Raw genomic sequence first — 12,489 nt, forward strand, 5'->3', positions numbered from 1 at the left:
TAGAAGAAAACACCTGCGTGAAGTTAGCAACGTTGCTAACTATCGATAACATCGAATTTCCCCAAAACTACAGGGCGACTCAGAACATCGAAATTTCACATTTAATACCTTTTTTCAACTGTGCGTCAGAGAAAAAACCTGGAACCGATTTGAAAACAAAATTAATTTATAAAATTATAAATGAAAAAGTCCATGAAATAAACAAATTTTGTTCCATAATGAATTCTCATACCCCAGTTATAATTCCATACATAACATCGCAAATCAGTTCGTGATACAACAACATTTTCAAATACTGATATTTCACTGGTGGTCGTGACGGAAATCTGCCTCTGGAAGCCTCCATATTAAAACGTCCAGAAAACTGTGAATGCCAAATGTAAGTGGGAGCCCTTACGAGTATTTTGGCATATAAAATGTTCTCCAAGTCAGTTTGTGGTAGAACAAAATTTCCAATTTTCTGATATTCCACTGGTGGTCAGGACGGGAATCTGGCTCTGGAAGCCTCCATATAAAAACGTCTAAAAAACTGTGAATGCCAAATGAAAGTGGGAGCCCTTACGAGTAAAATTGTAAAATTGCCAAACTGTCACAATTTTTTCCACCATAGTATAGAGGGTATATTAAGTTTGTCACTTCGAATATACATTTATGACTCCACAGAGTATATGTATTCTTCATCAGCATAAAATTCTATGTCGATTTAGCTAACCTGTATTTTTCTACCATGGGTAAACCGTGTGTAGAAGAATACAGGTAGTGGCATCGACGCAGCTGCTGGGACAATGAATTGTCAAACCAATTTTGGAATTGAAAATGTTAAATTAAAAATAATTTGGTTCCTCTTTTATTGAGCTTAGAAACTTGTCACTTGGGTAAAAAAGTTTATTTGCCATAGAAGTTATTTTTAAAATAACTTCTGGGGAGAATATCCCAGACAAAAAACAAGGGAACTGATGAGGATTGGTGGCTCTTTCCGAAACGTAGCCAGATTCCATCGTTCTCCTCTAATAAACAAACGCTGTTTTTATAAAAACAACAATAAAAGTATTAAACCTGGCCATTTTGTAACAACAAAGTTATTGAAATTTGTAAAAATTGTTGAAAAATACATATCATAACAACCTCCGATTTGCATGGGTATAAGAATACATATAAAAATCTACTTATTTTTGACAAAACATTTAAAATTTTTGACATATCAATATTCCCAAGCTTTGCTGCATCCACCTGTATTCTTTTACCATGATTTAACCCGCCGAATCTATGAAACCCAGTGAATTAATCATCCATAGTCTAAACGTACCATTCATTGTACAATCGTGTGTTCTAACTCCAAAGCATGGTAGAAGAATATATCGACACAGCTGCTGCTACAGTGAACTGTCAAACCAAGTTCGGAATTGAATATGACTTATTTAAATTTATAAAAATTGTTGGAAAACGCAAATTATAATAACCTCCGAATGACGTCGTATAAGAAAACATATAAAAATCTGCTTATATTTGAAAAAACATATAAAATTGTTTCACATATCAATGTTTCCAAGCATTGATGCATCTATCTGTATTCTTCTACAATGCTCCAAAGATAGGAGTGTGAACAGCACAATATCTTAAATATTTAACGCCGTCGTAAGAGCTGCTATATCTGTCTGACGGCGACAATCGCAAAAAACCAACTCTGCCTTGTCTGCTGTGTTTTCGCCTTTTGTCTTTTGTTATAGATCGAAAACAAATAATTGATATAAATTATTAAGTGAATTAGTCAATGATTGTATATTATTATATTTGTGTAGAACATTAAAATAAATCCGGATTCTTTAAACTGAAATATCAGTTACATTGCAGAGTTGGCATATATTGCATTTTGTGCAAATTGCCTTCATGTCACCTTCCTTTAAAATTTGCAATTGATTTAAAACATCAACAAGCCACAAGGAAAAGCATGGATAATGGTTAAAACATAATACAAAATATTTGCGCGATTTTGACTTAACTCTATTTTATTACTACAAATGGTAGCATTTTGGAAAGGTAAGAGTGTCAGCAATAATTTGGCGCCAATTTGATTGACTCCCATAATGGGCCTCTTTTAGACTTTTTGCGGGTTTTATAAGAAATCCGGGTCCAAAAATCAATAATTTTACTGTTGGATAGGTATTTATATTTATTTATAAGATATTTTTACCCTGATTGTGGGAAACTATTTTTTCTTGGGGACGGACCCGCGATTTTGACACGAAACTTCGGGTTCAAGACCCGGATCCACTTACCCGATATAGACAACGATACCTATGGTTTGAAAGCTTATAAATAAACATAAATACCTCCAACAGTAAAATTATTGATTTTTGGACCCGGATTTCTTATAAAAGCCTCAAAAAGTCTAAAAAAGACCCATTATGGGAGTCAATCAAATTGGCGCCAAATTATTGCTGACACTCTTGCCTTTCCAAAATGCTACCATTAGTTTTAAATCAATTGCAAATTTTAAAGGAAGGTGACAGGAAGGCAATTTGCACAAAATGCAATATATACCAACTCTGCAATGAGACTGATATTGCAGTTTAAAGAATCCGGTTTATTTAAATATTCTACACAAATATAATAATATACAATCATTGACTAATTCACTTAATAATTTATATCAAATATTTGTTTTCGATCTATAACAAAAGGAGAAAACACAGCAGACAAGGCAGAGTTGGTTTTATGCGATTGTCGCCGTCTAATATTGACAGATATAGCAGCTCTTACGACGGCGTTAAATATTTAAGATATTGTGCTGTTCACACTCCTATCTTTGGAGCATTGTAGAAGAATACAGAAAGATGCATCCATGGTACAATGATATCAAGGTAGGGCTATGATACCATATGATTTTAATTTTTTTTATTTTCTTGGCTTAATATGTCATTTTTATTTGTTTACGTATGTGTTTTCTTTTCAATAACAAAAATATTGTTCAGCAAATATTCAAATTCGGATGTTTTCAAAATGTTTATTTCAACGTATGCATCGACAAAATCTAGAGTTTTTGTAGCGAAATAATTTTTTAGAGATATATAGTACATGATTTTGAAAAGAAGTGTTGACCTTTCATTCAGTTATCGCGGTTTTAAATTATTTATTCAAATTAAATGCAACTAGTTGTTTGATTTTTTTATCGTTTTGATACTAATTCTGACATTACAAGCCAAACAGGTAGACCTCTATACTTGCAATTTTTTCAAAGTTGACCTACCGTCTCTTCATTGTACCATGGATGCATCAATGCTTGGAAACATTGATATGTGAAACAATTTTATATGTTTTTTCAAATATAAGCAGATTTTTATATGTTTTCTTATACGACGTCATTCGAAGGTTATTATAATTTGCGTTTTTCAACAATTTTTATAAATTTAAATAAGTTTTCATTCATCATATTCAATTCCGAACTTGGTTTGACAGTTCACTGTAGCAGCAGCTGTGTCGATGTGTCTGCCTATATTCTTCTACCATGCTTTGGAGTTAGAACACACGATTGTACAATGAATGGTACGTTTAGACTATAGATGATTAACTCACTGGGTTTCATAGATTCGGCGGGTTAACCCATGGTAGAAGAATACAGGTAGATGCAGCAACGCTTGGGAATATTGATATGTCAAAAAATTTTAAATGTTTTGTCAAAAATAAGTAGATTTTTATATGTATTCTTATACCGATGCAAATATGATATGTATTTTTCAACAATTTTTACAAATTTCAATAATTTTGTTGTTACAAATGACCAGGCTTAATACTTTTATTGTTGTTTTTATAAAAACAGCGTTTGTTTATTAGAGGAGAACGATGGAATCTGGCTACGTTTCGGAAAGATCCACCAATCCTCATCAGTTCCCTTGTTTTTTTTTCTGGGATATTCTCCCCAGAAGTTATTTTAAAAATAACTTCTATGGCAAATAAACTTTTTTACCCAAGTGACAAGTTTCTAAGCTCAATAGAAGAGGAACCAAATTATTTTTAATTTAACATTTTCAATTCCAAAATTGGTTTGACAATTCATTGTCCCAGCAGCTGCGTCGATGCCACTACCTGTATTCTTCTACACACGGTTTACCCATGGTAGAAAAATACCGGTTAGCTAAATCGACATAGAATTTTATGCTGATGCAGAATACATATACTCTGTGGAGTCTTAAATGTATATTTCGAAGTGACAAACTTAATATACCCGCTATACTATGGTGGAGGGCATAAAGGATAAGGAACTTACTTTTCAAAAATTGTGAAAGTTTAGCAATTTTACAATTTTACTCGTAAGGGCTCCCACTTTCATTTGGCATTCACAGTTTTCTGGACGTTTTTATATGGAGGCTTCCAGAGCCAGATTCCCGTCCTGACCACCAGTGAAATATCAGAAAATTGGAAATTTTGTTCCACCAAAAACTGACTTGGAGAACATATTATATGCCAAAATACTCGTAAGGGCTCCCACTTTCATTTGGCATTCACAGTTTTTTGGACGTTTTTATATGGAGGCTTCCAGAGGCAGATTTCTGTCCTGACCACCAGTGGAATATCAGAAAATTGGAAATTTTGTTCTACCAAAAACTGACTTGGAGAACATTTTATATGCCAAAATACTCATAAGGGCTCCTACTTTCATTTGGCATTTACATTTTTTGGACGTTTTATAAGGAGGCTTTCAAAGCCAGATTCCCGTCCTGACCACCAGTGAAATATCAGAATTTGAAAATGTTGTTGTATCATAAACTGATTTGCGATGTTATGTATGGAATTAATAACTGGAGTATAAGAATTCATTATCGAACAAAATTTGTTTATTTCATGGACATTTTCATTCATAATTTTAAAAATTATTTTTTTTTTTCAAATCGGTTCCAGGTTATTTCTCTGACGCACAGTTGAAAAAAAGTATTAAATGTGAAATTTCGATGTTCTGAGTCGCCCTGTAGTTTGGTGGAATTCGATGTTATGGATAGTTAGCAACGTTGCTAACTTCACGCAGGTAGTGTTGCTTCCTTTGTCTTAATTCTTATAATAGGGGACAAATTGGTTTGTTTTGACAAATCAGCTGATTAGTTGCAAGCTTCTGCAGAAATACCGTCTGTTTACTTTTCGAATTTTCCTCGCAAAAGAGAATAAAACTACCTTACTCTCTCAGAAAGAAGTTGCTGGACAATTCCTGCTGGAAAAGTAACCAGACAAACCTTATATTTGCCAGGAATCGCAAAATATAAACGATTTCTTTTTTTTCAGAGATCACAAGTTGTGTGTATGTGCATTTCAAAGGAGGAAATTTTAATTTTGAAAGTTGGATGTTGTCAATGAAATATTATGAAACAATTGTGTATCACATGTTTCCATGTATAATTTCTCCATGGATGTCGCCAAGTCAAAATCGTTTATTATAATATTATTTTATTTTACTTATTTTGTTAATTGCTTGGCTTAAGGTCATTAAAAAAAAACTATGTTTTTATTTTTGAATTTTTCCTTTTTATTCATCCAATATTTCGATTTCCTCCGGAAATCATCTTCAGGGATCTGTTTTACAAAAAACACAAATTACAAACTGATTTTAACAATATATAACACAATAAATAACATACATTTTTAAAGTAAAAAGCTCGTCTATTGAGTTTAAATGTTACTATCGAACTAAGTTTTCTTTCGTCGGTGTTTATGAACTAGGCTTCTGTAAATGTGAGCACAATGGTCTGTATCGGTTTTATAATACATTTACAGAAGCCTAGTTCATAAACACCGACGAAAGAAAACTTAGTTCGATAGTGACATTTAAACTCAATAGACGAGCTTTTTACTTTAAAAATGTATGTTATTTATTGTGTTATATATTGTTAAAATCAGTTTGTAATTTGTGTTTTTTGTAAAACAGATCCCTGAAGGTGATTTCCGGAGGAAATCGAAATATTGGATGAATAAAAAAGGAAAAATTCAAGAATAAAAACATAGTTTTTTTTTAATGACCTTAAGCCAAGCAATTAACAAAATAAGTAAAATAAATATAACAGGTCAACAATATACAACAACAACAAATATTATTTTATTTTGAAGGTTCCGGAAGAGAACAATTATGGAAATAGTTTAAAGTCAAAGAGATGTTGAAACAGCGTGAAACGGACCTATTGGCATGATGGTAGAAGAATACAGCTGCTAGGATAATGAACTGTCAACCCTATTTCGGAATTGAAAATGTTGAATGAAAAACTATTGAAATATTGCAAAAAATGTTGAAAAATCGATATTATAACAACCTTTGATTTGCGTCGTATAAGAAAACATATAACAATCTACTTATATTTGCAAAATGTTTTAAACATTTCACACATCAATGTTCTCAAGCGTTGAGGCATATACCTGTATTATTCTGCCATATATTTACATCCCTTCTGTGGTTTACGTCACTCTTAACGATGTACCCAACTTTTTTGCTTAAAACGTACTAAATTATGTACTTTACGTACATACATGTATTGAATCAGTTTTGATAAGCCAATTCAACGAAGTTTTTCTAACATTTTTTTCTGTGCAATCATTTTAAATAATTATTGCGCATTTGTTACCTTTGTTATTGCTAATTAGTTATACAAATAAGAGCGCTTAATTTGTTGGACATTTTTTACGAAGAAAAACTTCAAAATAATTATCTGCTCAAAATGGGAAACTCAACGTCAAACAGTAATGATGGTGGTGAAGTGCCCGAAGGTGGAGCTAACAATAACAAGAAAAGTGGGCATTCTTTAGCAGTTAATGCTGCTCTCAAGGTCGAAAATACAATGAGCCGTTCAGCTTCTGGAGCAGATGTAACCGAGAAATATTTTACACAATTGGTTCCCATTGAAAAGCTATCCGAAATTCTTAAAGAAAAATCTTTAAAACAAGGTGTACATGGAATCACATCGGAAGTGTTTGTGGTAGGTTGCGACATCATTGAATACAAAAAAATTGATTAAAAATAAGGAACAACTCTAGTTTAGTAAAAACTCTTAGATTTTTTCGAAATTTTTTCCAGAGGTAGGTATTTTTACCCTGATCCCGGGAAACTATTTTTTTCTTGGGGGACGGACCCGGGACCCCAGATTTTTGACCCAAAAGTCCGGGATCAAGACCCCGCCTGGACCCGGATCCACTTACCCGATATAGACAATATGGGTATCGATTGAAAGCTTATGGAAATACCTATCCAACAAGTGGTCACATGAAGGGGTAAGTTGTCATGGTTCGGAAGTTATAGTCAAATTATCGATTTTTTGGACCCGGATTTTTTATGACACCCCCAAAAAGTCAAAAAAGGGCCCATTATGGGGGTCAACAAAATTGTTTCCTAATTATAGCTGACACTCTTACCTTTCCAAAATGCTACAATTTGTGCTAATACCTTTTTCGGTTCCAGAGATATGGGTCTTTCCATCCGCATAACCCGATTCTAACCAGTTCATTAAAATTATGTTTTTAATGAAAAAAGTGTTTATTTCGCGTAGCAGTCGTCGGAATAACAAAAGTTTTCTAAATTTGGCACTTTTTGTAAATAGCCGGCCTTCGGCCGGGGCTTGAGGTTTTCACCTATGGGTATGTCCGACCCCGGCTAACGCGAACAAAAGGTTCATAATTTCGGCACTCTTTGTAAATAGCCGGCCTTCGGCCGGGGCTTGAGATTTTCTCCTCTGGGTATGTCCTACACCGGCTAACGCGAACCAAAGTTTTCTAAATTGGATACCTTTTGTAAGTAGCCGGCCTTCGGCCGGGGCTTGAGATTTTCTCCTCTGGGTATGTCCTAAACCGGCTAACGCGAACCAAAGTTTTCTAAATTTGACACTTTTTGTATATAGCCGGCCTTCGGCCGGAGCTTGAGATTTTCTCCTCTGGGTATGTCCCACACCGGCTAACGCGAACCAATGTTTTCTAAATTTGACACTTTTTGGAAATAGCAGGCCTTCGGCCGGGGCTTGAGATTTTCTCCTCTGGGTATGTCCCACACCGGCTAACGCGAACCAAAGTTTTCTAAATTGGATACCTTTTGTAAGTAGCCGGCCTTCGGCCGGGGCTTGAGATTTTCTCCTCTGGGTATGTCCTACACCGGCTAACGCGAATCAAAGATTTCTGAATTCTTACGCAAAATATACCTTTTTTTATTGAAAACATAGTTTTAATGAACTGGTTAGAATCGGGTTATGCGGATGGAAAGACCCATATCTCTGGACTCAGTAAAGGTATTAGCACAAATTGAACCTTTTTGGAAAGGTAGAAGTGTCAGCTATAATTTGGCATCAATTTTGTTGTCCCCCATAATGGACCATTTCTTAACTTTTTGGGGGTTTTATAAAAAATCCGGGTCCAAAAAATCGATAATTTGACTATAACTTCCGAACCGTAAGATTATTGATTTTTGGACCCGGATTTCTTATAAAAGCCTCAAAAAGTCTAAAAAAGACCCATTATGGGAGTCAATCAAATTGGCGCCAAATTATTGCTGACACTCTTACCTTTCCAAAATGCTACCATTAGTTTTAAATCAATTGCAAATTTTAAAGGAAGGTGACAGGAAGGCAATTTGCACAAAATGCAATATATACCAACTCTGCAATGAGACTGATATTGCAGTTTAAAGAATCCGGTTTTATTTAAATATTCTACACAAATATAATAATATACAATCATTGACTAATTCACTTAATAATTTATATCAAATATTTGTTTTCGATCTATAACAAAAGGAGAAAACACAGCAGACAAGGCAGAGTTGGTTTTATGCGATTGTCGCCGTCTAATATTGACAGATATAGCAGCTCTTACGACGGCGTTAAATATTTAAGATATTGTGCTGTTCACACTCCTATCTTTGGAGCATTGTAGAAGAATACAGAAAGATGCATCCATGGTACAATGATATCAAGGTAGGGCTATGATACCATATGATTTTAATTTTTTTTATTTTCTTGGCTTAATATGTCATTTTTATTTGTTTACGTATGTGTTTTCTTTTCAATAACAAAAATATTGTTCAGCAAATATTCAAATTCGGATGTTTTCAAAATGTTTATTTCAACGTATGCATCGACAAAATCTAGAGTTTTTGTAGCGAAATAATTTTTTAGAGATATATAGTACATGATTTTGAAAAGAAGTGTTGACCTTTCATTCAGTTATCGCGGTTTTAAATTATTTATTCAAATTAAATGCAACTAGTTGTTTGATTTTTTTATCGTTTTGATACTAATTCTGACATTACAAGCCAAACAGGTAGACCTCTATACTTGCAATTTTTTCAAAGTTGACCTACCGTCTCTTCATTGTACCATGGATGCATCAATGCTTGGAAACATTGATATGTGAAACAATTTTATATGTTTTTTCAAATATAAGCAGATTTTTATATGTTTTCTTATACGACGTCATTCGAAGGTTATTATAATTTGCGTTTTTCAACAATTTTTATAAATTTAAATAAGTTTTCATTCATCATATTCAATTCCGAACTTGGTTTGACAGTTCACTGTAGCAGCAGCTGTGTCGATGTGTCTGCCTATATTCTTCTACCATGCTTTGGAGTTAGAACACACGATTGTACAATGAATGGTACGTTTAGACTATAGATGATTAACTCACTGGGTTTCATAGATTCGGCGGGTTAACCCATGGTAGAAGAATACAGGTAGATGCAGCAACGCTTGGGAATATTGATATGTCAAAAAATTTTAAATGTTTTGTCAAAAATAAGTAGATTTTATATGTATTCTTATACCGATGCAAATATGATATGTATTTTTCAACAATTTTTACAAATTTCAATAATTTTGTTGTTACAAAATGACCAGGCTTAATACTTTTATTGTTGTTTTTATAAAAACAGCGTTTGTTTATTAGAGGAGAACGATGGAATCTGGCTACGTTTCGGAAAGATCCACCAATCCTCATCAGTTCCCTTGTTTTTTTTTTCTGGGATATTCTCCCCAGAAGTTATTTTAAAAATAACTTCTATGGCAAATAAACTTTTTTACCCAAGTGACAAGTTTCTAAGCTCAATAGAAGAGGAACCAAATTATTTTTAATTTAACATTTTCAATTCCAAAATTGGTTTGACAATTCATTGTCCCAGCAGCTGCGTCGATGCCACTACCTGTATTCTTCTACACACGGTTTACCCATGGTAGAAAAATACCGGTTAGCTAAATCGACATAGAATTTTATGCTGATGCAGAATACATATACTCTGTGGAGTCTTAAATGTATATTTCGAAGTGACAAACTTAATATACCCGCTATACTATGGTGGAGGGCATAAAAGGATAAGGAACTTACTTTTCAAAAATTGTGAAAGTTTAGCAATTTTACAATTTTACTCGTAAGGGCTCCCACTTTCATTTGGCATTCACAGTTTTCTGGACGTTTTTATATGGAGGCTTCCAGAGCCAGATTCCCGTCCTGACCACCAGTGAAATATCAGAAAATTGGAAATTTTGTTCCACCAAAAACTGACTTGGAGAACATATTATATGCCAAAATACTCGTAAGGGCTCCCACTTTCATTTGGCATTCACAGTTTTTTGGACGTTTTTATATGGAGGCTTCCAGAGGCAGATTTCTGTCCTGACCACCAGTGGAATATCAGAAAATTGGAAATTTTGTTCTACCAAAAACTGACTTGGAGAACATTTTATATGCCAAAATACTCATAAGGGCTCCTACTTTCATTTGGCATTTACATTTTTTGGACGTTTTTATAAGGAGGCTTTCAAAGCCAGATTCCCGTCCTGACCACCAGTGAAATATCAGAATTTGAAAATGTTGTTGTATCATAAACTGATTTGCGATGTTATGTATGGAATTAATAACTGGAGTATAAGAATTCATTATCGAACAAAATTTGTTTATTTCATGGACATTTTCATTCATAATTTTAAAAATTATTTTTTTTTTCAAATCGGTTCCAGGTTATTTCTCTGACGCACAGTTGAAAAAAAGTATTAAATGTGAAATTTCGATGTTCTGAGTCGCCCTGTAGTTTTGGTGGAATTCGATGTTATGGATAGTTAGCAACGTTGCTAACTTCACGCAGGTAGTGTTGCTTCCTTTGTCTTAATTCTTATAATAGGGGACAAATTGGTTTGTTTTGACAAATCAGCTGATTAGTTGCAAGCTTCTGCAGAAATACCGTCTGTTTACTTTTCGAATTTTCCTCGCAAAAGAGAATAAACTACCTTACTCTCTCAGAAAGAAGTTGCTGGACAATTCCTGCTGGAAAAGTAACCAGACAAACCTTATATTTGCCAGGAATCGCAAAATATAAACGATTTCTTTTTTTTCAGAGATCACAAGTTGTGTGTATGTGCATTTCAAAGGAGGAAATTTTAATTTTGAAAGTTGGATGTTGTCAATGAAATATTATGAAACAATTGTGTATCACATGTTTCCATGTATAATTTCTCCATGGATGTCGCCAAGTCAAAATCGTTTATTATAATATTATTTTATTTTACTTATTTTGTTAATTGCTTGGCTTAAGGTCATTAAAAAAAACTATGTTTTATTTTTGAATTTTTCCTTTTTTATTCATCCAATATTTCGATTTCCTCCGGAAATCATCTTCAGGGATCTGTTTTACAAAAAACACAAATTACAAACTGATTTTAACAATATATAACACAATAAATAACATACATTTTTAAAGTAAAAAGCTCGTCTATTGAGTTTAAATGTTACTATCGAACTAAGTTTTCTTTCGTCGGTGTTTATGAACTAGGCTTCTGTAAATGTGAGCACAATGGTCTGTATCGGTTTTATAATACATTTACAGAAGCCTAGTTCATAAACACCGACGAAAGAAAACTTAGTTCGATAGTGACATTTAAACTCAATAGACGAGCTTTTTACTTTAAAAATGTATGTTATTTATTGTGTTATATATTGTTAAAATCAGTTTGTAATTTGTGTTTTTTGTAAAACAGATCCCTGAAGGTGATTTCCGGAGGAAATCGAAATATTGGATGAATAAAAAAGGAAAAATTCAAAAATAAAAACATAGTTTTTTTTTAATGACCTTAAGCCAAGCAATTAACAAAATAAGTAAAATAAATATAACAGGTCAACAATATACAACAACAACAAATATTATTTTATTTTTGAAGGTTCCGGAAGAGAACAATTATGGAAATAGTTTAAAGTCAAAGAGATGTTGAAACAGCGTGAAACGGACCTATTGGCATCATGGTAGAAGAATACAGCTGCTAGGATAATGAACTGTCAACCCTATTTCGGAATTGAAAATGTTGAATGAAAAACTATTGAAATATTGCAAAAAATGTTGAAAAATCGATATTATAACAACCTTTGATTTGCGTCGTATAAGAAAACATATAACAATCTACTTATATTTGCAAAATGTTTTAAACATTTTCACACATCAATGTTCTCAAGCGTTGAGGCATATACCTGTATTATTCTGCCATATATTTA

General features: G+C 33.3%; 1 protein-coding gene across 2 annotated transcripts; it reads left to right on the forward strand.

The window, feature by feature from the left end:
- The first annotated feature begins 6,505 nt into the window (after positions 1-6,505).
- Positions 6,506-12,384, forward strand: LOC131807027 (uncharacterized). 2 transcript variants are annotated; one of them, XM_059132056.1, is made up of 2 exons: positions 6,506-6,950; positions 12,162-12,384. In XM_059132056.1, exons 1-2 carry the CDS (start codon positions 6,693-6,695, stop codon positions 12,210-12,212), a joined length of 309 nt encoding a protein of 102 aa, XP_058988039.1. In that variant the 5' UTR covers positions 6,506-6,692; the 3' UTR covers positions 12,213-12,384. The 2 variants fall into 2 exon arrangements, with proteins under 2 accessions (XP_058988039.1, XP_058988041.1); XM_059132058.1 differs by lacking the exon at positions 12,162-12,384 and adding an exon at positions 7,049-7,295.
- Positions 12,385-12,489: the final 105 nt, after the last annotated feature.

The sequence above is a fragment of the Musca domestica genome, unplaced genomic scaffold, assembly GCF_030504385.1.
Source record: "Musca domestica strain aabys unplaced genomic scaffold, Musca_domestica.polishedcontigs.V.1.1 93, whole genome shotgun sequence".
Classification (NCBI taxonomy): Eukaryota; Metazoa; Arthropoda; class Insecta; order Diptera; family Muscidae; genus Musca; species Musca domestica.

What these genes read in the sequence shown, in the direction of transcription:
- LOC131807027 (XM_059132056.1), top strand. Translation starts at nt 6,693, where the DNA reads ATGGGAAACTCAACGTCAAACAGTAATGATGGTGGTGAAGTGCCCGAA. An exon ending in TCACATCGGAAGTGTTTGTG is followed by an intron (nt 6,951 to 12,161) that starts GTAGGTTGCGAC and finishes TTATTTTTGAAG; the next exon opens with GTTCCGGAAGAGAACAATTA.